Source organism: Heterodontus francisci, chromosome 26 (assembly GCF_036365525.1).
Source record: "Heterodontus francisci isolate sHetFra1 chromosome 26, sHetFra1.hap1, whole genome shotgun sequence".
NCBI classification, from domain to species: domain Eukaryota; kingdom Metazoa; phylum Chordata; class Chondrichthyes; order Heterodontiformes; family Heterodontidae; genus Heterodontus; species Heterodontus francisci.
In genome coordinates, this window is record NC_090396.1 from 20,683,862 (window position 1) to 20,709,645 (window position 25,784).

General features: G+C 46.0%; 1 protein-coding gene across 4 annotated transcripts in view; it reads right to left on the reverse strand.

The window, feature by feature from the left end:
• LOC137384217 (caskin-2-like) overlaps positions 1-25,784 on the reverse strand; it is a 276,988-nt gene that overhangs the window by 125,988 nt on the left and 125,216 nt on the right. The window contains exon 1 of one of the 4 annotated variants that reach the window (XM_068057899.1): positions 16,955-17,742. The exons of the other annotated variants lie outside the window; for them this stretch is intronic. Coding sequence (XP_067914000.1) covers positions 16,955-16,985 — 31 coding nt within the window. The 5' untranslated portion in view covers positions 16,986-17,742. Of the gene's footprint in view, positions 1-16,954; positions 17,743-25,784 lie in introns of those variants that run through there. 4 annotated transcript variants of the gene reach the window in all.

The following is a 25,784-nucleotide window of genomic DNA, read 5'->3' on the forward strand; positions in this document are numbered from 1 at the left end:
AGAGAAGTAGCGGCATGTTTCTTTATTCAAACTAGTGTACTTTTAAAACTACTTTCAGCAACACTGTCATTCTTGTTAAATTTGTCATTGTTGTAAAAGTTATTGTTCAAAAGCTTGTGGTCACCTTGTACAAAAAAGTCTTTCGAATGAGAAGTTAAACTGAGACCCCCATCTGGCCTCTTGGGTGGACGTAAAAGTCCACAGTACTATTGGAAGAAGAGCAGCGGAGTTCTCCCTGGTGTCCTGGCCAATATTTATTCCTCAAACAACGTCACAAAAACAAATTATCCGACCATTATCACATTGCTCTTTGTGGGATCTTACTGTGCACAAGTTGACTGCCATGTTTCCTACGTTACAACAGTGACTAGAGTTCAAAAGTACTTCAACTGTAAAGCATTTTGGGATGTCCTGAGGTCGTGAAAGAGACTATATAAATGCAGACCTTTTTTCTTTAAGAGCTTGTTTCCATGTGCCTCACTCACTCTACTCTCCCGCAGCAGGATGACAGAATGATCATCCAAGGAGAAATAGGCCGAACCGCCAGCCTAAGTTGCCAACTTTGGTTGCACATTTTTCTGGAGGTTCCGTCACGTGACTTCTGGTATCCAATCACGCTGCTTGGTCAAGCAGCCATTTCTTCCCCATCTCCACTATTTTTATAACTAATAAGCAAAAGTGTTCAAAGAAAGTGAAAACAAGAACAATTTTTTAAACGCCCGTATGATTTTCTTCGCCTCAGTTTTTGCTTGCAGCAGTGTCCAGGAGATGAAACGTTAATTTCTGGAGACTCCTGGAGGCTTGGCAACCAAACCTCCAACTAAGGAGCAAGGAGGGCTGACAGACTCTCTAATAAGGAGAGCCAGACAATTGTCCTGCCTGGGGAGTATGTCTAACCCCTTTCCAGAGAAGCAAGACAAAAGGGTGAAGGCCAGGGGGTGGGGGAAGAATCTGGGGATGTGTTACAATTGCCAATTTTGAAAGAATTCCTTTTGTGTGATGGAGGAGCCGAGTGGCTGCCCACTGGTCTAGACACCGGTGATTTAGTTGGGTTTTTTGTGTTGAGTGTAAGATCAGTGTAGTGTGCACCAATTCCATCCAGTTAATCATTACCTTTGTTTTCATTAACCATAGGACAATATTACACAGTACAGTGAACTGACTGGGAACAAAGAGCAGCTAAATCACCAACACCTACTGCCTGGGGTCACCATCTGTCCAAGTTTAGGCCTGACGCTCTAGTTTTTTTATGAACGACTTGCCGGAGAACTTTCTAAATTATCAACCAGATACCAAAAGTCTGATCTCGAAAATGCAAGCCACTTTTTGCCCACCTTTTGCTATGTTTCCTGATGTAAGGTATTAGTCCTTGAGGTATTCACTGAAGATTCCCCAGTAGCAGAGCAAGTGTTGCAACTCCAGCCATGATCCCGTCCCCCTGCTCCGCTCTCATCCTCTTCCACGTCTGTGTTTAGCCTTCGGATGAGACGTTCGACCAAAGCCCCTGTCTGCCTTTTCAGGTGGATGCGAAAGATCCCATGATACTATTCAAAGAATTACAGGAGTTCTCCTGGATGAAAGGTCATCGACCTGAAACGTTAACTCAGTTTCTCTCTCCACAGATGCTGCCAGACCTGCTGAGTATTTCCAGCACTTTCTGTTTGGATTTGAGTTCTCCTGGTGTCCTGGCCAATATTTATCCCTTAACTAACATCAATAACAAAACAGAGTATCTGGCCATTAACTCGCTGCTATTTGTGCGTGCTGCTGCCTAAAAATTGGCTGCCACATTTTTGACATCACAACAGTGACCACACCTCATTGGCTGTAAAGCACTTTGGGATGGCCACAGGCTGTGAAAGGCGCTAAATAAGTGCAAGTCCTGACTGTTGCAACTGTATTACAAGCTCCAGTAATGCAAGAATGGACATGGCTGGACCTTCTCTGTGTGGGGTGACAGCATGCCTGAGTTTGAGAACTCTGGATGGGTGAGTCACAAGCATGAGCATGCACAGTCGCACTCTACACTTCTGTTGTCAGCATCTAGCAATCTGCCATTACCTCATCTCTGGTCTAACTCTTCCATCTTGCTTCTTTCCTGTCCACCACTCTGCTGTACAGGCTAGGAAGGATGGAGTTAACACGCTTGTATCCGCAACATGTTCTCGATCAGCTGAGGACAGAGTCACAATGGCAACAATCCCCAATCCAGTGGATCTTCTCACTCGGCTGAAAAGATCCTGCCAGGGACGAACTGATCTCGTCAGCTCTTTTGCTGCTGAATCAATCATCCATGCCTTTGTTCCACCAAACCTGAATTATTCCAATCTTCTCCTGGCTAACCTCTCACCTACCACACCTCCCCCTCCCCCTCACCCCCCGCCATAAACAAAACTCTGTTGCCTGTATTTTCTTTGCCCCGCCAGTGGTGGCCACACCTTTTGTTTATTCGTTCCTGGGATGTGGGCGTCACTGGCTCTGCCAGCATTTATTGCCCATCCCTAATTGCCCTTGAAAGGTGGTGGTGAGCTGCCTTCTTGAACCACTGTAGTCCATGTGGGTAGGTACACCCACAGTGCTGTTAGGTCAACTGCCTAGGCCATAAAGCCCTGGAAATCCCTCCTTAAACCTCTCTCCACTTCTCTCTCTTCCTCTAAGGCACACCTTAAAGCGTACCTCTTTAACTAAGCGTTTGGTCACCAGCCCGAATTATCTCATGTGGTTTGGTGTCTAATTTTGTTTGATAATCATAGAATCATAGAAAATTTAAGGCATCGAAAGAGGCCACTTGGTCCATCATGTCTGTGCCGGCCGAAGAACGATCCACCTATTCTAATCCCACCTTCCAACATTTGGTTTGTAGCCCTGCAGCTTACAGACTCCATATGAATGAGTTGAGGGTCTCTGCCTCAACTACCCTTTCAGGCAGTGAGTTCCAGACCATCACCACACTCTGAGAGAAAAGGTTTTTCCTCATCTCCCCTCTAATTTTTCTACCCATCACTTTAAATCTATGCCCCCTCGTCACTGACCTCTCTGCTAAGGTCCTTCACCTTCACTCTATCCAGGCCCCTCAAAATTTTATACATTTCAATCAGATTTCCCCTCAGCCTTCTCTGTTCCAAGGAGAACAACCCCAGCCTATCCAATCTTTCCTCATAGCTGCATTTTCCAGTCCTGGCAACATCCTCGTAAATCTCCTCTGTACCCTCTCTAGTGCAATTACATCCTTTCTGTAATGAGGTGACCAGAACTGCATACAGTACTCAAGTCATGGCCTAATCAATGAGTTATACAGTTTCAGCATTAACCTCCCTGCTCTTGCATTCTATACCTCGGCTATTAAGGGAAAGGATTCCATATGCCTTCTTAACCACCTTATCAACCTGTCCTGCTACCTTCAGGGATCTGTGGACATTCACTCCAAGGTCCCTTACTTCATCTACACCTCTCAGTAGTTTCCCATTAATCGTGTATTTCTTTGCCTTGTTTGACCTCCTCAAATGCATCACCTCATAATATTCCAGTGAAGCGCCTTGCAATGTTTCTATTACATTAAAGGTGCTATATAAATGCAAGTTGCTGTAGTGGCATTGTAATTATGCTCACAAAGATTTTTGCTGTAGTGAAAATATTACAAAAGCCATTTTACAGGAAAAACCCACGAGAGGAAATCTTTGTGAATACATTTACAATGTCACTACACATGGTGAGCAGCTCAGGCCTTCACCCTCCACAGAGAAAGAGTGCCTGTGACAACAGCGCTGCTCACCACAGCAGTGTGAAGTCTCTGTTGCTTGTTAGATCTTGACTTAAAGCAAGGGGACAACCACAAGAGTCAGACAGGTGCACAGTTAAGTTCAAATCCACCACACTGAAAATTCAACTGTGCACAGAATTCTCTTCACAACCTGCAGCTCCTCACATGAGCCCACAGTAGTCGGGAGAGACTGCCCTCAACATTGGTGGATCAGTAAAAGATTAAGTTATCGCAATTTAACACTCCCTCACTAATCACTCAGGAACACCGATGACTGGTTTATCAATTGTCATTGTGAAAGGCAGTCTTTGTCAATCCTTAGCAACCCGGTCTGGTGCCATTCTATACTGAGGCCTATATGGTTACTAAGACAACGAGGCCTTGAAAGGTCACACCTCATTGCTGAGCCAGTGAATTCATAATAGCTTATTCACTGTTTCTAAGCTGATTACGCTGCAATAGTTATTTTTCAGTTACAGAGCTGCCGGTGGTTTTTAATAACTCTCTCTCTCTGGGAACTAACTGTGGCTGTTTCTCTTATGTGTTCGGACAGACCCTGAATCAACAGGAAACGTATGCAGAATCTGACAACAATTAAAAATCAGAATTACTTAAGATTGAACCTTGACCTTTGTGCCTCTAATGTAATAACAATGGGGAGTGGCCCTCTGAGAGGCTGATGGCCGCACCCCAGTAAAGGTACAGGTGCCAGCTGCATGGAGGCAGGTTACTAGTAAGATAAGACTCTGACTATTGCCAGGCCCTGCTCACTGTGCAGGCCTTCATCCAATTCAGCACCACATCTCTGATCTGAACTTCCAGTCAAACTAAAACGGTGGGAGATCTGCTTTATAAAAGAAATTCTAGATTCCCGGCTTGCCAACTTGGTTGGACAGTTTCCTGGCGATTTTGTCACGCGACCTCTCACCTCTAACCAACCCGCCCGGTCTAAAAGCCTTCTCATGCTCCCCGCTTCCCCCCACCTTCACCACAATCTCTAAAACCTTTTACAACTAATAAACAAAAGTGTTCCAAAAATGGAAAAATAAAAACAAACAGAGCTAACGACTAGAGAGAGACTGACTGATAGACATATCGAACCACTGCAATGGCAGGGATTAACGGCATTTCTAGTGCAGAACATTTGAGGTTTTGACAAGCACAGATTGTTTGCACACAGCCATCCCGTGCACCCCAGTCACACACGGCCATCCCGTGCACCCCAGTCACACACGATCATCCCGTGGACCCCAGTTACACACGACCATCCTGTGCACCCCAGTCAAACAAGACCATCCCGTGCACCCCATTTACATATGCCTGTAATATATGTGTAATACTGTACAGGTTCCTTTTACACTGGACACATATCTGTGATATTGCACATAGACCTGTGACATGTCATATGTGTCTTTAATACTGCATATGTGTCAGTAATAACTATATCTCTGACTTACAGTAAAGAACATAGGAAACAGAGAGACGACCATTCAGCCCCTCGAGCCTGTTCCACCATTCAATTATATCATGGTTGATCTCTATCTTAGTTCCATTTACCCATTTTGGTTCCGCAACCCTTCAGGACAGAAACAAAATACAGCATAAGGCTTTGAGATAACTCCCATTCTATTCAGCAACTATTCAGCCTATGCGGAGTTTGCAAGTTCTCCCTGTGACTGCGTGGGTTTTCGCCAGGTGCTCCGGTTTCCTCCCACAGCCAAAGACTTGCAGGTTGATAGGTAAATTGGCCATTATAAATTACCCCTAGTATGGGTAGGGGAATTGAGGGAAGGTGGGGATGTGGTAGGAATATGGGATTGATGTAGGATTAGTATAAATGGGTGATTGATGGTCGGCACAGACTCGGTGGGCCGAAGGGCCTGTTTCAGTGCTGTATCTCTAAATAAATAAATAAATATTAAAGTAAATGTGGTTATGCCCCTTTAATAATGATTTAGAGAAGGTTATGCCCCTTTAATAATGATTTAGAGAAGGTTATGCCCCTTTAATAATGATTTAAAAGCTGTAAAGACTGAGGGCAGTTGAGTGCATATGAGAAATGTCTGAGCTCTCAGAGAACAGTTTGTGAAACAGATTAATTAGAGACACCAGGAAGAAACAGGGGAAATTCACTGACTGTGCAAAACCTGAGAGTTAAGGAAACACTCTGAAAGCTTTTAGTTACAGATCCAAAACAGAGGGGTCAGGGCACAGAGGAAGAAAGCAACAGGAGATGTTGAGTGGTTTGATAAACCACAAGCCAGGCTGGGAGAGGCGGCTGCAGATGGCTGTTTAATCACATCTGGTCTCTCACACAAAAGCTACTTAATCATTTTGAAATATGTCTCTGCAATTTTTCCACTGTTGTTTCAATTTCCCTTCCCCCTCTATTCGCTGGCACCTACGCTCTCCTCGGCAACAGAAAGCTACCTCCTGCCAACCCCTCTAAGAATATAACCAATGCCAGCCTTGTTAACTGGGTGTGGAAGACCCTGCTTCGGGCAGTTTCAAATTTCAGTCGCTAAGATCTCCTTTTCCCCCAACACCATTATATTGAGATATCAGTTATAAATGGATCCCAAAAGCACAAGAACATTCTACACTGCTCCTGTCCTGGGTTTTCTTTGGGTGTTGACACTGGCTGCCCTCTGGCATCTTGTCCATGTGGTAATTCTTCATGTGCGAGTATCAATGGGCTATTCAGCTGTTATGGGCATCACAGCTGAGCCCAATCCTCTTCCTCACTCAACACCTACACGTACCTCTGATCAAGAGTCACTTTTTATTGATCAGGAGTGGGGGTTCACTACCCTCCAGGGGCATTGAGGCCAATTGCAGCACCCAAATTGTGTTCTGATTTGAGAGTTTGTGGGCAGAAAGCAATCTTCCGCATGTTCCTCTCCCTCTGGAAAAGATCATTGTAATACCATGGCTCAGTTGGTAGTTCTCATGCCTCCGAGTCAAAAGCTTGTGGGCTCAAGACCCACGCCAGAGACTTGAGCACAAAAATCTGGACTGACACTCCAGTGCAGTACTGAGGGCATGCTGCATGGTCAGAGGTGCCCTCTTTCGGATGAGATGTTAAACTGAGGCTCCATCTGCCCTACTAGGTGGATATAAAAGATTCTATGCCACTATTTGAAGAAGAACAGGGGAGTTGTACCAGTGTCCTGGCCAATATTTCCCTCAATCAACATCATAAAACATATTATCTGCTCATGTTATCTGATTGCAGTTTATAGGACTTTGCTGTGCAAAAATTGGCTGCTGCGTTTCCTACATTACAACAGTGATTACACTTTAAAAGCACTTCATTGGCTGTGAAGTACTTTGGGATGTCCTGAGGTTGTGCAAGGCACGATATAAATACAAGTCTTTGTTTATTTCTATAATAAAATATAGAGGGAACACTGCCCCCTCAAACAATGTAAAAAAAACACAATCGGGGGAGAGGAGTCAGTCTCAGAATAAGTTAATTTGTAGAAACCCAGGGAATTTAATGTAGACTCTTGGAACCAGTCCTCAACACAAGCTTACAACAACTGCAGCCTATATCAAACACTCTTCCTTTAGGGGAAGGAAGAGTACTTCAACTATAATCTTATTTGCTCTGCGTCTGAGTATTTTAAGCACCATCAATGTTAAGTGGATTATCGGGTGTCCCAGAGGACATTATGTAGAACAGTACCGCTGTGAAGATACTGCGAAGGGATCCCAAGGGAGTGGTACACTTTGAGTCAGCTTAATCTTCTTGATTTATCTTAAATACCAGTGTTGCTGAGGGACTTCTTTCTACAGTGCGGATGCAAGGGTTTCCCAGAGGACAGTCTTTCCAACAGGGCATAGGATTCTCTTGGCAAGAGTGATCATAACATGATTGTGAAATTCTATCAGTTTGAGGATAAGATGTTTGGGTCTGAAACTAGTGTCTTAAACCTAACTAAAAGCAATTGCAAGGGTATGAAGACAGAGTTGGCTAAAGTGGACGAGGAATATAAGTTAAAAGGTAAGACGTAGCAGTGACAGACATTCAAGGAGATATTTCATAACTCTTAACATTGATATATTCCATTGAGAAAGAAAGACTCTATGAGAAGGATGCACCAACCATGGCTAACTAAGGAAGTTAAGGATAGCATCAAATTGAAAGAAAAGGCAACCAATGCTGCAATGATTTGTGGTAGGCCAGAGGATTGGGAAAATTTTAGAAACCAGCAGATGATGACTTAAAAAAAGGGAGAAATTAGAGTATGAGAGTAAACTAGCAAGAAATATAAAAACAGACAGTAAAAATAGTAAAAATTCTACAACTATATAAAAAGGAAGAGAGAAAATAAGTATTGGCCCCTGAGAACCAACTAATAATGGGAAACAAGGAAATGGCAGAGACTTTGAACAAGTATTGTGGACAGTAGAAGCATCCCAAAAATAGCAGAAAATCAGAGGGCAAAAGAGACAGAAGAGCTTAAAACAATCACTAACATTAGAGAAAAGGTACTAGGAAAACTAGTGGGACTAAAAGCTCAAGAGTCCCCCGGACCTCATGGCCTGCATCCTAGGATCTTAAAACAAGTGGTTACAGAGAGAGTAAAGGCATTGGTTGTAATCTTCCAAAATTCCCTAGATTCTGAAAAGATCACAGCAGATTGGAAAACTGCAAATGTAACACCTCTATTCAAGAAGGGGGGAGGGTGGGGGTTGACAGAAAGCAGGAAACTATAGACCAGTTAGCCTAACATCTGTCATTGGAAAAATGTTAGAATCCATTATGAAGGAAGTAGTAGCAGGAAGTTTAGAAAATCATTATGCAATCTGGCACAGTCAACATGGTTTTATGAAAGGGAAATAGGGTTTGACACATTTATTTGAGTTTTTTGAGGATGCAACAAGCAGGGTGGATAAAGGGGAACCAGTAGATGTAATGTATTTGGATTTCCAAAAGGTATTCGATCAGGTGCCACATAAAAGGCTACACTAGGTAAGACCTCATGGTGCTGGAGGTAATATATTAACATGGATAGAGGATTGGCTAACAGGAAACAAAGAGTAGGGATAAATGGGGCATTTTCAGGTTGGCAAATTGTAACTAGTGGAGTACCACAGGGATCAGTGCTGGGGCCTCAACTATTTACAATCTATATTAATGACTTGGATGAAGGGACAGAGTGTATTGTAACCAAATTTGCTGATGATACAAAATAGGTAGGAAAGCAAGTTGTAAGGAGGACACAGAGACTCTGCAAAGGGATATAGATAGGTTAAGTGAGTGAGTGGGCAAAAATTTGGCAGATGGAGTATAATGTGGGAAAATGTGAAGTTGTCCATTTGGGAGAAAGAATAGAAAAGTAAACATTACTTACATGAAGAGAGAGTGCAGAATGCTTCAGGACATCTGGATGTCCTGGTATATAAACATAAATCACAAAAAGTCAGCATGCAGGTACAGCAAATAATTAGGAAGGCAAATGGAATGTTGGACTTACTTTATTGCAAGGCAGATGGACTATGAAAGAAGGGAAGATCTACAACTGTACAGGACATTGGTGAGACCACACCTCGAATACGGTGTGCAGTACTGGTCTCCTTACTTAAGGAGGGATATACTTGCATTGGAAGCAGTTCAGAGAAGGCCGATTCCTGGGAAGAAGAGGTTGTCTTTTGAGGAATGGTTGAGCAGGTTGGGCCTATACTCATTGGAGTTTAAAAGAATGAGAGGTGACCGTATTGAAACATATAAGATTCTGAGGTGGCTTGACAGGGTAGATGCTGAGAGGATGTTTCCCCTCATGGGGAATCTAGAACTGAGGGACACAGTTTCAAAATAAGGTGTCTCCCGTTTAAAACTGAGATGAGGAATTTCTTCTCTCAGAGGGTCGTTAATCTTTGGAATTCCCTTCCCCAAAGAGGCTGAGTCATTGAATAAATTCAAGGCCGAGTTAGACAGATTTTTGATCTACAAGGGAGCCAAGGGTTATTGGGGGCAGACAGGAAAGTGGAATTAAGGTCAAAATCAGATCAGCCTATGATTGGCTTGAGGGGCCGAATGGCCTACTCCTGCTCCTATTATGTTATTACGTCACTTAGCATTGACAGTGATGTGCTCCTTATAGAGCGCGTAATCTAGGCTGCCACTTCAATGCAGTGCTGAGAGAGTGCTGCACTGTCGGAGGTGCTGTCTTTCAGATGTGATGTTAAACTGAGGCACTCCCAGGTGGATGTAAAAGATCCCATGGCACTATTCGAAGAAGAGAAGGGGTGTTCTCCCTGGTGATATTTATCCTTCGACCAACATCACTCAAAAGCAGATTATCTGGTCATCGTCACAGTGCTGTTTGTGGGAGCTTGCTGTGTACAAACTGGCTGCCATGTTTCCTACATTACAACAGTGACCACACTTCAAAAAGTACTCCATTTATGATAGAAACATAGAAAATAGGAGCAGGAGTAGACCATTCGGCCCTTCGAGCCTGCACCACCATTCAATACAATCATGGCTGATCGTCCAAACTCAGTACGCTGTTCCCGCTTTCACCCCCTATCTCTTGATCCCTTTAACCCCAAGAACTATATCCAACTCTTTCTTGAATATATTTAATGATTTGGCCTCAACTGCTTTCTGTGGTAGACAAAATGCTTTGGGATGTCCCGAGGCTCTCCTTCGAAAAGTGCTGTGGGGGCTCAACAGCCTGGCATTAGGGAAACAAAGTCACTTGTTTGCTGCTCTGATGAGTAAGCAACCAGTGGTCAGTCTCTGTTACAAAGGGAGCCAGACTGAATGAGGCTTTCGATACATCCGCCAGTTGACTGAGGGGAGGGGAGTGGGGCCCTCCTTCTTACACAAAGTTTGTTCTGTTTCAAACACTTTGCCTCGACATTGTGAGCAACCCACCAGCAGATTCCTGCCTTGTCCTATTCAAGACAAGTTTCTCTTTCCCCCAGCCCTTTGTCCCTTGTTCAATAACTGCGCTGTTTTGTGATCTTTCTTGGTTACCCTCCCTCCTTTCCATTCTCCAATCAGGGTTCCTAGTCATTTGGGTGAAGCAGCATTCCTCAGGATAAAAAAAATGATCAGCTTCAGTGAGAAAGGCTCCTCTGTGTTTTCTGAAGACCTTACATGGTACAGGTGTCAGCCACGGCTCTCAGCTCTGAGTCCAAAGGTTTGAGTCGCACTCCAGAGATATGAGCACAAATTCTACTCTGAGACTCCCAGTGTAGCACTGAGGGAGCGCTGAACCATCTAAAGAGCAGGGAAGGGATAAATATTTATCCCTCACTCAACATAACAAAAACAGATTATTGGTCATTATCACATTGTTGTTTGTGGAAGCTTGCTGTGTGCTAATTGGCTGATGTGTTTCCTACATTACAACAGTGATAACACTTCAAAAGTACTTCATTGGCTGAAAATCACTTTGGGACATTCTGAGGTCATGAGTGGCGCTATACAAATGCAAGTTCTTTCTTGCTAGTGGTCAGTTCACTGATGAGTTCGATTTCCTGTCAGTTATTGTGTTTACTTTTTTTTAAACTTTTAATTGTGCCTCCACTTTCTCTCTTCCCCTTCCAAAAGTGATTCTTGTCTCTCGCTCCCTCCCTCTCTCCAGCCACTCACTAAAGTCAACGCGATCAGGAAATCAGCAATCCTGACTTGGACACTTATCGCCATTCCTGCATTGTCGCTGGGTCAAAATCCTGGAACTCACTCCCTAACAGCACTGTGGGAGCACCTGCACCAGATGGACTGCAGCAGTTCAAGAGCAAGGCCTACCACCATTTTATCAGGGGCAACTAGGGATGAGCAATAAATGCTGTCCTCGCCAGCAGTGACCACATGCTGAGAATTAAGTTTTAATAAAATCAGCGAAGTGAACCCACAGCCTGGTGCAATGTCATTCCACAGATCGTGCTGTCCGCACTCACAGGGAATCATTTAAGTTGCATAAAAGTATAAAATAATATGATATCAGGGCTTAAAGGGTTAAATTATGAGGATGGGTTGCATTTTATTCCCTTGACTTTAGAAGGTTGAAGGGTGATTGAACAATGGTGCTTAAAATGATAAAGGGATTCGACAGAGTATCATTAAAACAAATTATCTTGTCATTTATCCCTTTGCTGTTTGTGGGAGCTTGTTGTGTGCAAATTGGCTGCCCCGTTTCACACATTCTAAGAGTAACTGTACTTGAAAAATACTTGATCGGTTGTGACGTGCACTGGATGTCCTGAGGTTGGAAAAGGCGCCATATAAATGCACGTTCTTTTGAATCTTGGGCTTTTGGCTGCACATGTATCCCACAGGCTTTCATTTCACTCAATAACACAAGTACATCCTGGCATCAGCCAGTCGTTTGAGAAACATGAGATATCAAATGACTTAACATCACTTATTCAGGGTATGGGGAGGTCACAAATGCTTTCCATTCATTCTGCACCTCAGCTTCCTCCCCACTTCTAAAGGTGCTAATTCTTTTTGAGGCATTGTTCCATAAGCATCAACTACCCTCTGGTGGTTCACACAATTGCCCATTATTTAAGCACAAGTGTTGTCAGGCTGTTCAACCAGGGGGTGCCCAACCTGATTCCCACATGCATCTTCCAGCAGTGCCAGGGGAGGAGGGATGGATGAGGTCAATGGACAGCAGTCAGGAATAGGATGTCAAGGAGCCTACAGGATAAGATAAGGCAGAAAAGGAAAGCTTATGTCTGACACCGAGAACTCAATAATACCAGAAAGCCGAGAGAAGTATAGAAAGTGGAAGGGTGAAATGGAAAAGGAAATTAGGAAAGCAAAGAGAGAGTACAAAAGAATATTGGCAAGCAAAATCAAGGTGAATTCAAAGATGTTTTATCAATACATTAAGAATAAGAGGATAACTAAGGAGGGCATAGGGCCCATAAAAGACCAAAAAGGTAACCCATGTGTAGGGGCGGAAGATATTGGTATGGTTATTAATGAATACTTTGCATCTGTCTTCACAAAAGAGGGGGATGATGCAGATCTTGTGGTTAAGGAGGAGGAGTGTGAAGTATTGGATGTGATTAACATAGGGAGAGAGGAAGTATTAATGGGATGAGTATCCTTGAAAGTTGACAAATCATCAGCGCCAGATAAAATGTACCTGAGGCTGTTAAAAGAAGCAAGAGAGGAAATAGCAGAAGGTCTGACCATCATTTCCAGTCCTCACTGGATACAGGTGTGGTGCTGGAGGATTGGAGAACTGCTAATATTGTACCTCTGTTTACAAAGGGAGCAAGGGATAGACTGAATAATTACAGACCAATCAGTCTAACCTCAGTAGTGGGCAAATTATTGGAATCTATTCTGAGAGACAGGATAAACTATCTCTTAGAAAAGCACAGGTTAATCAAGGATAGTCAGCATGGATTTGTTAAGGGAAGATCTTGTTTGACCAACTTGATCAAATTTTTTGAAGAAGTAACAAGGAAGATTGATGAGGGTAGTACAGTTGGTGTGGTTTACATGGATTTTAGCAAAGCTTTTGACAAGGTCCCACATGGCAGACTGGTTAAAAAAATAAAATCTCATGGGATCCAGGGAAATGCAGTGAGGTGGATACAAAATTGGCTCAGTGGCAGGAAACAAAGCTTAATTGTTGATGGGTGTTTTAGTGACTGGAGGGCTGTTTCCAGTGGCGTTCTGCAGGGCTCAGTACTGGTCCCCTGCTTTTTGAGGTTAAATATTAACGATTTGGATGTAAATGTAGGGGGCATGATCAAGAAGTTTGCAGATGACACAAAGATTGGCCGCGTGGTTGATAGCGAGGAGGATAGCTGTAGGCTGCAGGAAGATATTGATGTTCTAGTCAGATGGGCAAAAAAGTGGCAAATGGAATTCAAACTGGAGAAGTATGAGGTGATGCATTTGGGAAGGTCAAACAAGGCAAAGGAATACATGGTTAACGGGAAAATACTGAGAAGTGTAGAGGAAGTGTGGGACCTTGGAGTGAATGTCCACAGATCCCTGAAGGTAGCAGGACAGATCGATAAGGTGGTTAAGAAGGCATATGGAATCCTTTCCTTTATTAGACGAGTTATAGAATATAAGAGCAGGGAGGTTATGCTGAAACTGTATAACTCATTGGTTAGGCTACAACTTGAGTATGTGTGCAGTTCTGCTCACCTCATTACAGAAAGGATGTAATTGCACTAGAGAGGGTACAGAGGAGATTTACGAGGATGTTGCCGGAACTGGAAAAATGCAACTATGAGGAAAGACTGGATCAGCTGGGATTGTTCTCCTTGGAACAGAGAAGGCTGAGGGGAGACTTGATTGAAATGTACAAAATTGTGAGGGGCCTGGATAGAGTGGAGGTGAAGGGTCTATTCACCTGAGCAGGGAAGTCAGTGACATGGGTGCATAGATTTAAAGTGATGGGTAGAAGAATTAGAGGGGAGTTGAGGAAAATGTTTTTCACCCAGAGGGTGGTGGGCGTCTGGAACACACGGCCTGAAAAGGTAGTTGAGGCAGAGACCCTCAACCCATTCAAAAGGAGTCTGGATATGCACCTCAAGTGCTGTAATCTGCAGGGCTATGGACCAAATGCCGGAAGGTGGAATTAGAATGTATGCATCGTTTTCCAGCCGGCACAGACACGATGGGCCAAGTGGCCTCTTTCTGTGCCTTAAACTTTCTATGATTCTAGGACGCTGGTTGATCTTATGCTTTCTCCACTATGCAGAGATTCTGAGGCCTCACCCAATGCTGCTCCTGGTGACCTGGATACCTAACGTCAGTGACACTTCCCTCGCTGTGTAGAGCTCTCCAAATGGGAAGTGCAAATGCATCCGGACGCCTGATCTCTTTATAAGCAGCGAAACAGCTGTTTAATAGAAACCAACTGAACACACTCTTAACAAGCAGGAACTCCAGCCAAGTAGTAAGTGCCCTGTGTCAGTCAGTGGTTTCCTGTTTGGTTAAGCAGCGTTCCACACACCACATCAGTTGTCCTGTGTGTGCGCGCACACATCTCCTTGTGCTGTTTTATCTATTCCCAGAAGCTTTTTACTGGCTCTGTCCAATGCTGTTAGTTGTCAACAAGTTTCTATAATTCTGATATACCTGAGGCTCAGTGAGTCGCATTCTCACATCTGTGTTAGATTCAAGTCCCACTCCAGAGGTACCTGGCTCAGTGGGCAAATGCATGATCATTTGAAGAAATCAGTCACAGATAATATTGCACCAAGGCCCTGTCTGCCCTCTCAGGTGAATGTAAAAGATCCACAGCAGGGGAGTTCGCCCCCGCGACCTGGGTCAATATTTATCCCTCAACCAGCATCACTGAAACAAACAATCTGGTAATCTCATTGCCCTTTGTGGGATCTCGCTGTGTGCAAATTGGCTGCATTACGACAGTTTAAGAAAAGTACATCATTCAGATCGTGATGCTGCTATACAAATGGAAGTCCTTTCAAGTCTTTCATGAATCTCTGAGGATTCCACCCTTGACCTGTGCTGCGATTGCTGGTCCCAGCAGAGCAGCACGAGGGTCATCTGGTTAAGGTGAAAAGAAAAAAATCAGCCCAGGTTCTGTGCTCTGCTGGGAGCTTTATGCATATGGAGCTCAGACAAGAACAGGACCAGGTTCGATTACAATTCCCTACCTAGTTGAATAGCCTGTCAGCACTCTCAGTCAGCGTTCCAATAGGCTTAGGTCCTGTATTTGGACAGCTCAGTGTTTTAGCAATTGGCTCTGCCCAATCTCCTCATCACGGCGTCTGTTATCTTTCCTCTTCTGCAGTGAAAGACCCACAAGCAGGAGCCAGTTTCATAACCCTAACAGGAGTTAACTGGCGCACTGTCACACTTCAGGTGCTCTCAATCCTCAGATCAGCAGGTTGAGGGAATGAGGAGGGACACAAGGTGCTGACAGAGAAACTGAATCCAGAATAGTCACTCTGAGGCAGTCTGATCACCTCTCCACACGAGTGCAAGGCCTCTCTGCCAGGGAACAGTGGGCATCTCATGCAGCCCGCGAGTCCTGGCAGCATGACTAGCTAGACATTTCCAATGGGCTGTTTACTCTGACTGGTGGATGATATCTAAGCTCTGGAGTTCCCTCTCTAAATCTCTCTGTTTCTCCTCCTTTAAGACGGCCACTAAAGCTCACCTCTTCAACAAAGCTTTTGGTCGCATGTACTAATATCCCCTTTTGTGGCTCAGCTTTAATTTTTGTGATTATACTCCTGTGAAGCACCTTGGGAGATTTACTATGTTAAAGGTGCTATATAAATGCAACACGCTGTTGGTAATAGTTGCAATGGCCTGGTGATTATGGGACTAGATGGTTTACGAGTTCAAATCCCGCTGTGGCAAGTTGGGAATTGGAATTCAAAAAGATCTGGCAATTTGCAGGCTGGATACAGGACAAAAAACAATGATTGCTGGATTGTCGGAAAAACCCAACTGGGAAGTGAACTCGCTTTAACGTCTCATCGGGAAGATGGCACATCCGACAGTGCAGCACTCCCTCAGCACCACATTGGGGTGTCAGCCTGGATTATGTGTGGAGTGGGAATCAAAGTACCAAGATTGAGCAGCCCAAGCAGGCTCTACTGGCTGGCTCCCCAGAGTGGCATGGTCGCTTGCCACACCCTGGCACCTCCCATCACTCCAAAGCAAGTTACTCGACAATACTTGCAATGATATACCTTCCCCAATGGTTTTACATGGTAAATGTACCCCCAGAGCTCCAGGTTTAATGCATAATCTGCGCCCACTCATTCCCTCACTCAATAACCACTCGTTCCCTCACTTATTACCGCACTCAGGTTCATGTCTCAGTCTGTGCTTTGGCAATGGGGGGGGGGGGGGTTAAGAATTGGCGCTCAGCGTGCTTAGAGCAGCGATGCCAAGGTTACTGCTCCTGAGCACTGTCCAGTGAGCGCTGCTGGAGGGTGCACTCCAGTGGGCATTAGACAGGGCTCAGTTGTAATGTAGAGTCCCATCGATTGCCCCCCTCCCCACCCCTCCCTCAACATCTAATGGATGAGACATCCACAGGTAGGGGGCACCAGTGGCACTGTGTTCCGGTATGAATCAGTGCTTTCCCGAGAGAAGGTGGTGAGAAGTACCTCATGTGAAGAAAGGAACGAAGACTCTACAAAGAGAAAAGGACATTATCTACCTAGCTCATATATCAGTCAACACAAGTGTCAGGGTTAAGCCACACCAACCTGTCTGAGTGCAGGAACTTGTCTGACCCATAGCTCTTTCTGAATTTCCTTGAGAATTTATAGTAAAAAGCAGCTTCTTCAACAGTCAATTCTGATCACGTTAGCTGCCAGGCCTTGCTTGATGACCCTCTAATCTGACAGCGCCCATTCAGCCCTCCTCCTCCTCAGAGAGTTGCCTGTCCGACTTTTCTTCGCCGTTCTGTCCTCCCGTTTCCCCGCAGCCTCCTGGGAGCAGCAGCTTCCAGTCTGCACCTGGCTTCCTTTTCCCCCTTTTCTTTCTGAGCTGAGTGCTTTCTCAAAGGGAATTTGAAAGGAAAGCTCGCTCTGCTGTAACAAGTAGATTCAGAACCCAGTCACGCTCGGACGTGCTGTCGGAATTTCACTTTCCTCCCTCTTCGCTTAAGCTCCAGAAAGGGGAGACAAAAAAGCAGTCGCCACTTTTAGACTGACACCGCTTGCCTTCCTTCCTTTGGACACTCGGGGATTGCCTCCCGCTTTAAAAAATAACACTGACCGGCCACATATCGATCGGCTCACGTTCATGGAAATCCACTTTCCTTCGGGTCAAACATTTTCATCAAGAGTTTGAGGGTTAGTTTTACCCCCAGGTGAAAGCCACTTCTTTACCAAGCCTTCAAGAATGAATCCTTTGACGTAACTATTTGTTTTTGCGTCATGTATAAAGTACCAGTTGCCAGCAACAGTCCTCTCCGGGCACTCCTGTCAGGTGGCAATCTCCCCTTCTTGCCCTTCTTGTCTCTGCTGCATTTTGTTTGATTGATTGATCTCAGTCTCTGACGGCCGCGGGGGGGGTGTGTGTGGGGGGGTGGTGGTGGGGAAGAGAGCTCACATGGGAGAGGGAGTGGCTGCAGACACCAAGGACAAGTGTCAACACTGGAATTAGCAGTCGTCCTCCGTCTAAAAGAACTGCACTTTCAAAGTGCCCGGTGCCTCCCAGCCACCAAGACTGGCCCACAGCTGAATTGTGACTCTTGATAAGATCACTCAGTAGAAAGCAGTGCTTTTCCTCCCGCCTCCTGATAACATTGATTAACAGCATGTGAGAGGACTAATTAAACACTGTTCACACACCGCAGCTCCACGTCGCTGTCAGATCAGTTGAATAAAAATGAAAGGGAGGAAAAAGGCGGAGCTTAAAGAACAACCAGCCTCTTCATTCAGGGAGAAAACTTGTACGGGACCCTCTTTACAGCCTTTTAAGAAAATGTTTTTAACTCAATTCTCTCTTGAAAGACCGTTTCAAAACTCCAGCCAGGCATGACAGAAGGCTAAATCCCTTGTTTGTGCTGCCACTTAATTTATTCCTTCAAGTTATCAATTTGCTCCTTCAGCTACGGTCCCAAGCTCTCTTACTCAGCTTTTTCATTCTCCTGTCGGATGTAAAAATCCCTCTTTTTAAATTATGTTCTCTCCCTCTCCGTAATTGGGTCTCTATTCAAAGGCAAGCACATTTTCAAACCAGGCCCATGTCTCTGTAATAGTCTTCTGATTGCAGAAAGGTGCTCACTCACTCGCTCACCAACTTCCCTTCCATGGCGTCACTCGATGCAGAGCAGGGCCGTTTCCCCAGCGTCCTGGCCAACATTGCTCATGTGACCGACACCAGCAAAAACAAATCGACCAGTCATTCATTGCCCAGGATCGTGTTGCCCACTAAAATGACTGTTCCATTTGCCTTCCTACCAACGTACACTTGAGCCTCACGCAGAGAAGGGGGTGCAAATTGAAACACAGGGCTGGAGGAGGTGGCAGAGATAAGGTGGCGGCACAGCTTTGGAGACTTTTAGAGTTCACTGGGACCAAGTGATTGTCAACAAAGGCTGTGGTGATGAGCGTCTCACGAGGGAGCTGACCAGTGGCACAACGAAGGAGCCGACAAGGGAGGTAATGAGTGGTGTAACGAGGGAGTTGATAAGTGGTCGTACGAGGGAGTTGTTGAGTGGTGTAACGAGGGAGTTGTTGAGTGGTGTAACAAGGGAGGTAATGAGGGAGCCATCAAGGGAGGTGACGAGGGTGATAATGAGGGAGTTGTTGAGTGGTATAACGAGGGAGGTAATGAGGTAGTTGATGATTAGCATAACAAGTGAGGTAATGAGCCCCGTATGTTCTGCGATTCAATCATGGCGGAGAAATATCAAAGCAAAACCAATCCCAACCTCACCAGAAATCCATACTTTCATCAAAAATCACTAGACAGCAATCGGGGGAGACGACAAACATAGGAGATAAGAATTGGAGGCATGGAGGAATTAGGGGACGTGAGAATCAGCAGGACTCATTCCTGGCTAATACTGGGTCCCCTCTCCCGCCTGGATCATGGTGGTGGTTGGGTGGGGGCGGGGGAGGGGGGGGGTGGGGGAGAGTGACAATAGCACCCTTGGCACTGCTCCGACTGACACTGGCTATCTCAGCACAGCCTAGGGTTCAAATCAGGAGTGGAGCTCGAACATTGGCTTTCCCTTGCCGCCCTGCCTGAGGGTTATCTTCAATCTCATCCAATTTTATGTGCGCTGCAGCTTTTGTTAAAAAAAAATTGTCAGATCATTCCCTGCCCCACTGGACATCATTGTCAAGCTGTTTTTGATTGGCTGAGCGGCTTTCTGCCCATGGGTGCTATCAATCACATTCAGTTTCTATTGCCTGAGCTCCCTTGCTGTACAAACCCTCAGAGCACATTAATGCCAGTCCAACACCTTCTACTCCAACCATTCATGGCCATACGGGGGGCACTCCTGCCAAAACCCCTGCTGGAGTCCACTGGGACAATTGCAAGCTCCATCGAGGCTCACGTAGGCGAGTCCCTGCCAGGCGACAGAGTTGACACTAGGTCCTGTAAATGACAGCCCCTCTGCCTGCTCCGAGTGAAACAAAGGACTGGTTTGAATCCACAGGCTCCCACTCTCAGTCAGGACGTGGTGCTGCCATCTGCCTGCACTCCAAGCGATAGCCCCCTGATCTACCCCCATCTGGTGCAAGTTCGACCCACCTAGAACTTCAGGCCGGATTCAAAGCCTGGACTGCAAGGTAGAGCGAGCCTGACGTATTTTTAACATTGAAAAACAGCTGCTTTACGAAGGACAGGTGTGGGGAAAGGCCTTAGTTTCTGGGTGAGGAGGAGGGAGTACACAGCTTGGCACTCACCAGCTGACCATTTACATTGTAGCATGTGGCCTCTTCTGCTGGGGGGATGCCCCAGCCATCCTCCCTAAATGCCAAAGGCCTATTTTTCTTGATGCCACAGACTCCAGTAAGGTCAGTCTGCAGATGGGCTGCCTCGGCAATTATCCCAGGAGACAGCTCCCTGCAGCTTTTCAGACCCACTGCGTTTTCATCTGGTAAAATGGTCATCTTAACCTTCTGGCCCCTAACCTTTATTCATCTTTCCATCCATCTCCCTCTGCTAATAAGAGAATGAAAGGTACAGAGCAAGTTTGTCAAGAAAGGGGCAGGCTGATGAAAGGGAAGAACGTCTCAAAGGATGTCTTGCTTGGGCTCAAAATCCCTCCGAACTCTGTGCAGTCCTTCAGATGATGACTGCTCTATGGCACCTAACCTACTCTAATTCTCAAGCTGAGGGAGTGAGCGTCTGCAGGATACACAATCCAACACTTTCCAGCAGCAATCACTGGTTAGGAGCAGGAACCCAAGCAAATCTTTTCCCTCTCCCAAACCCAGCAAAGCAGAAGTAAACTGTAGCCATCCCACCCCTCCTGAACCACCCAGTACCAGTCGAAGTTAGGGAGCATTGCTGATCATCTCTCTAGAATTGGGGAAAAAAAGAGACTCGCAATGATATAGAGCTTTCCCCAACTTCAGGACAACCCAAAGCACTTTGCAGCCAATGAAGTACTTGTGAAGTGTAGTCATTTGTGCAATGTCGGAAACGCGGCAGCCAACTACTGCACAGCAAGCTCCCACAAAGAGCAATGTGATAATGACAATAAAAGCTGTTTTAGTGATGTGAATTGAGGAATAAATATTGGGAGGACTCCAGAGGTAATTCCCCTGTTCTCTTTCAAAAATAGATCTTTTATGTCCACCTGACAGAACCTCAGTTTAACATCTCATCTGAGACACAGCACCTCCAACAGTGCAGCACCGCCTCAGTACTGTGTCTGCTTTTGATGTCACCGGGGATGACAAATCAGAGAGGCCGCAGGGTCGGGCTCAGGAGACACTTAGCAGGCATACTATCAGCACTGTTTGTTTCCCTGATTCAGTGTTGTTCCATAGAGATTGTTGACCACCTTTAAACATGACTATAGCAACACTGCTTTAGCCACATGCATTAATTTAAGTAAAAAAAAGGCCTTACAGGTAAATGTACTTCATGTATACATTTACTTAAACATCTACCACCATGCAACGCCAAACGTTGCAGTCTTTCTCTTACACCAGTGTTTGGAATTACTGCAGTTAATTTTTCAGACACACACATTAATGCAGCTGCTGGATTTCAGTCCAGTTGTTGGCAGCCATGCTATAACTTCATAATCAAAGTGATTACTGAGAATGTTCACTCACATGAGACTACCCAGACCACCCGCTCCCCACCACTCTACATCCAGCCCTCCTCCCTGCCCCCTCTCCCTCCAGACCCAACCCCCAACTCTCCATCCAGAAGACGGCCAGATGCTGCTTGCCCTGTGCCCTGCTGGAGCCACTCACTACTGGTTGGGTTTACATTCTTCCGCCAGCCTGGAGCAGATATTCCAATTGGTTGAACTAGCCCTGGATCTCAGCTCCCTTCTCCACCCTGTATCAGTGGAGTGTCCACGGTGCTGAAGACTACTGTATTTCACTGCGTTTCACATCATTTTAACAGATAACCAATAAGCAGTAACCAAGGGAGTAAAGCTGACAGAACAATCAAAAAATCACACACTGTACTTTTCCTTTTGCCAATTTCCCAGCAAATGTACAAAAGGTTAAAATTCACATGTATATGCCACGCAAATATGAACATGAAGGTCACATGCCTGAAGATGGTGTCTATTACTCATTTTTTTTCAGCCAATCAGAAATGGGCAATTAGCCACATCTGGACTCCTAATTGCCCACATGTGGCAGCTGGCTAATGGATTGGTCAACACTGTTGGAAATAACTGATGAATTACTCCTACAGATCGAACAGCTCCCACTTCACAAAGAACTGCCTGCAGGATGCACCTCAGCAACTCACCAATAGCCTTCCAGCGGCACCTCCCAAACCCGCCACCTCCACCACTTAGAAGGACAAGGACAGTTGCATAGGAACGGCACCAACTTCAAATTCCCCTCCAACTCTGACACATTCCCATCTTGGGAATATATCAGCATTCCTTCACTGCCGCTGGGTAAAAATCCTGGCACTCCTACCTAAAAGATTATGGGAACACCTTCATCCTTTGCCAGTTTCACCCGGAACCCGAGAAGGAATAACTAAAAAAAGAACCTTGCGCTCTGCAGGCTGACGTATGTGTCCCTCTGTTTACCTTCCGTAGTGCCTCCAATGCATGACCCAACATCAGTGCCAACAGCAGTATTCCAAGGGGAGGTCGTTCTGCTGAGGTTGTGTCCGATGCAAAAGAAAATGGCTACTGCCCCCTCCCCCCACCCCTTGTTTGGGCTGCCATTTTGAACCTGCCTACCTGCATGGATTTCTGGGATTGCATGGGGATAAGGACCTTTTCCCTGGCAGTATGCGAGATCGGCAGACTGAATAACAAAGCCGTGTGTGTACCTTTTGGACAACAGCACGTGTGTCGCGTGTAGGAACCATCTGTCTGAATCCACCTCACGGGGTCAGTAGGGCACTAGAGGTGGGGCAAGAGCCAGCCCCACTCCTGCCCAGAATCTGTGAACTGCCCGTCCCTTTCATTGTGCTGGAGAAGCATGGCTGGAATGTATCTTACAGCCTGTGCCAAGATTCCTGACATTTCTCTCTGGAGTCGGGTGCAGAGTTTTAGTCTGAGCGTGGGATTCCTCGAAGCCTGAGTGCACAGCCTGAGCATATCACAACCCCCCACCAGTCACGCCAACTTTTACCGCACTGAAAAACAAACAGCATTTGTAAAGTGACAGGACTCTTTAAAGCAGACTGCAGTGGGAGACCCCACCACCACCGCCCTTTCTCGCTCTCTCTCTCGAGCTCTGTCATTGGTGGTTAGCAAAGAAAACCCGCTATCAAGTTTGACAACTGAGCGGAGGGGCGGAGGGGGACACCAGCTCGAGTTAAAGGCTCCTGATCCAACTCCTCATAGAATTACGAAGAAATTACAACATGAAGCAGGCCACTCGGCCTCACTAATCCATACTCGTATTCAGTCTCCAAGTGAGCAATTAATCCCACGTAATCTAATCACATTTGTCTGATTTCTCATTCCTTTATTCCCACTTTCCTTCAACCACCTGTTCTTAAATGGTGACACGGTTTCTGCTTCAATCACTAACTCCTGGAGCCTCAGAATGCTCTACTCCTTCTCTGTCCTAAACCTCTTGCATTTAAATCTTATATCCATGTCCCCACAGCTACTGGAATCACTCTGTTTCTATCTACTCTGTCACATCCCTTCAAAATTTTAAACACCTTGATTAAATCACCCTGTAAATCTCCTCTGCTCTGAAGAAAACGACTCCTATTTTTCACGTCTTACTGAGTTTTCTGATTTTCTCAGACCAGGCAACATCCTAGTGGATCTGTGTCGTACCCTCTTTATTGCCTCAACAGCCTTCATATAGTTGGAGCCCAAAACTGCATGTAATGCTCCAATTGTAGTCTTACTCAATTTTATATAGATTCACCATTACATCTTGACTTTTATACTCCAAGGGGAAATATTCAAAAAGGCCTGTTAGTAGACACAGGGATTGTGATGCGTGATTTCCCGCGCCTGATAGACGTGACATAGGCAGCACACAAACTTCATGCTGCCGAATCATCACTTGATTGCGGCGTGCAGACCAGCACGAAACACGCTGCTGAATGGCTGCATGTGCAGCAGGAGGCCCAGGAGCGTGCGAGACTAGCACCAATTAAGGCCAGCCTGCGCCTCAAGGGGGAGGTACATTCTGGCTGAAGCAGGCACTGGAAATAGAAGAGAAAGACATTCTCAACCAGAAGAATCCAGAGCAATGAACAGTAAGACAAAGAGAAGGCTCTCAGATTCTCCAATTCAGCACTGGAGGCCTGAGTGCAGGAGGTGGATAGGAGAGAGGTGATGTTTCCACAGGGGGAGAGGAGGCAGTGGGAGCAGAGAGCCATGAAGATCAATGCCAGGAGTCTGGCCCTGAGGACCTGGATACAGTGTCGGAAAAACACCCACATCACTCACCCATCAGCAATCTCGAGCAGTCAGGACTCATACCTCATGTTCAAATGCTCCTCCTCACCCTCACACAACTACCACTGCTGCAAGTCTCACACCCACATCTCACTAACTTCCAGCTATTCAGCTATGACAGGCACATCACCCAAACACACTGACACTCTTCCCTCCCTCTTGCAGCAGGATAAAGTGGTGCATAGGAAGCAGCAACAGTGAACTGGTGGGGACAGACCTGGCTGCAGGTCCTCACATCTGTGGAGGAGGCAGTGCTTGGCATTATTACAGCGGCAGTCACTGAGGCCATGCAAACTGGTGTCGCTGAAGCATCCAGGATGATGGTATATTCCTGCCTTATGCACCGTCTCAAATCCCACTTCGCCCTCATCCCACTATCTAGTATGATGTACAAGCTGCAGATGGTATAACCATACACCTCTCACTTTCCATCCAAATCCCCCACTTCCCTCACCCTAACCCACCCCTTGTGCATTTATGCTTTTAGATACCCAAGACCTGCTGCCTGGCCAGATAGATGAAGGGCATGAACAAGAGTAGATGTCTGATGTAGAAGCACTGTCACTTGATCTGACACACCCGCTACACATAGCTTAGAGATAGCATAGAGTTGGGATCTGCAGGTGGTGAGTCATTGAGCACGAATAGGCTGCAGCCAGGCCAGGGGTAAGGATAGTGTGGGTGCCAACTCCCCAGAGGGCGAGGTCGCAAATAAGTTCTGCCGTAGAGGATTCAGATGAGGATTTCAGTGGGGTAATGTACAGGAAAAGACATGCACACTGAAATGTTTGGTGCATTGACAGGCCAGCCTGCCCAGAAGCATGGAGGAGTCCAGTTCCAAATTGGTACAGGGTTTCTCGCAGAGTTTGGAGCCCATCTTTTCCAGCATGGAAGTGGTGGCCAAATCCACGAGGACACTTGTAGACCCGCCCATGATGCTGTGTCTGATGGCCAATGTCTCAGCTTCCATTGCAACAAAGACAGAAGCCACCCAATGTCTGAGTGCTGCAATGGAAGCACAGACTGATGTCATGTCATCTCTGCTTGTGCCAAGTAAGCCCAGCTTGGTGCCATGCAGGCTCAGACTGCTGCCAACATGGCTACGGATACCAGTGTTCAAAGGGGCGTTCAGGTCTCACAGCAGGTCTGGCAATCTGTGCTCCAGCAGTTACTAGGATTGCTGAGGCACCACCCCTTGGGAGTGGCAGTGGCTCCGTGAAGCACAAAGCTGCTGTCCCCTCTCAGGATGACAGCATTCGTGCTCCCAGTCCTGTCACTCCGCCAGTGCCCCTCTCAGCCAGTCAGCCAGACTGCTGCCACCCATGCTGAGGTGGTGCAGTCTATAGCTGGGCACTGAAGCCCAGAGCTGCTCGAGGTCATCCTGCAAGGCAATCTGCAGTCTCCCTTAGCGAAAGTCAGCAGCCTTCCACCAGCCATGCTGCAGCCATTGGGGTAGCACAGTGGAGGAGCACAAGGAAAGGCAAAGA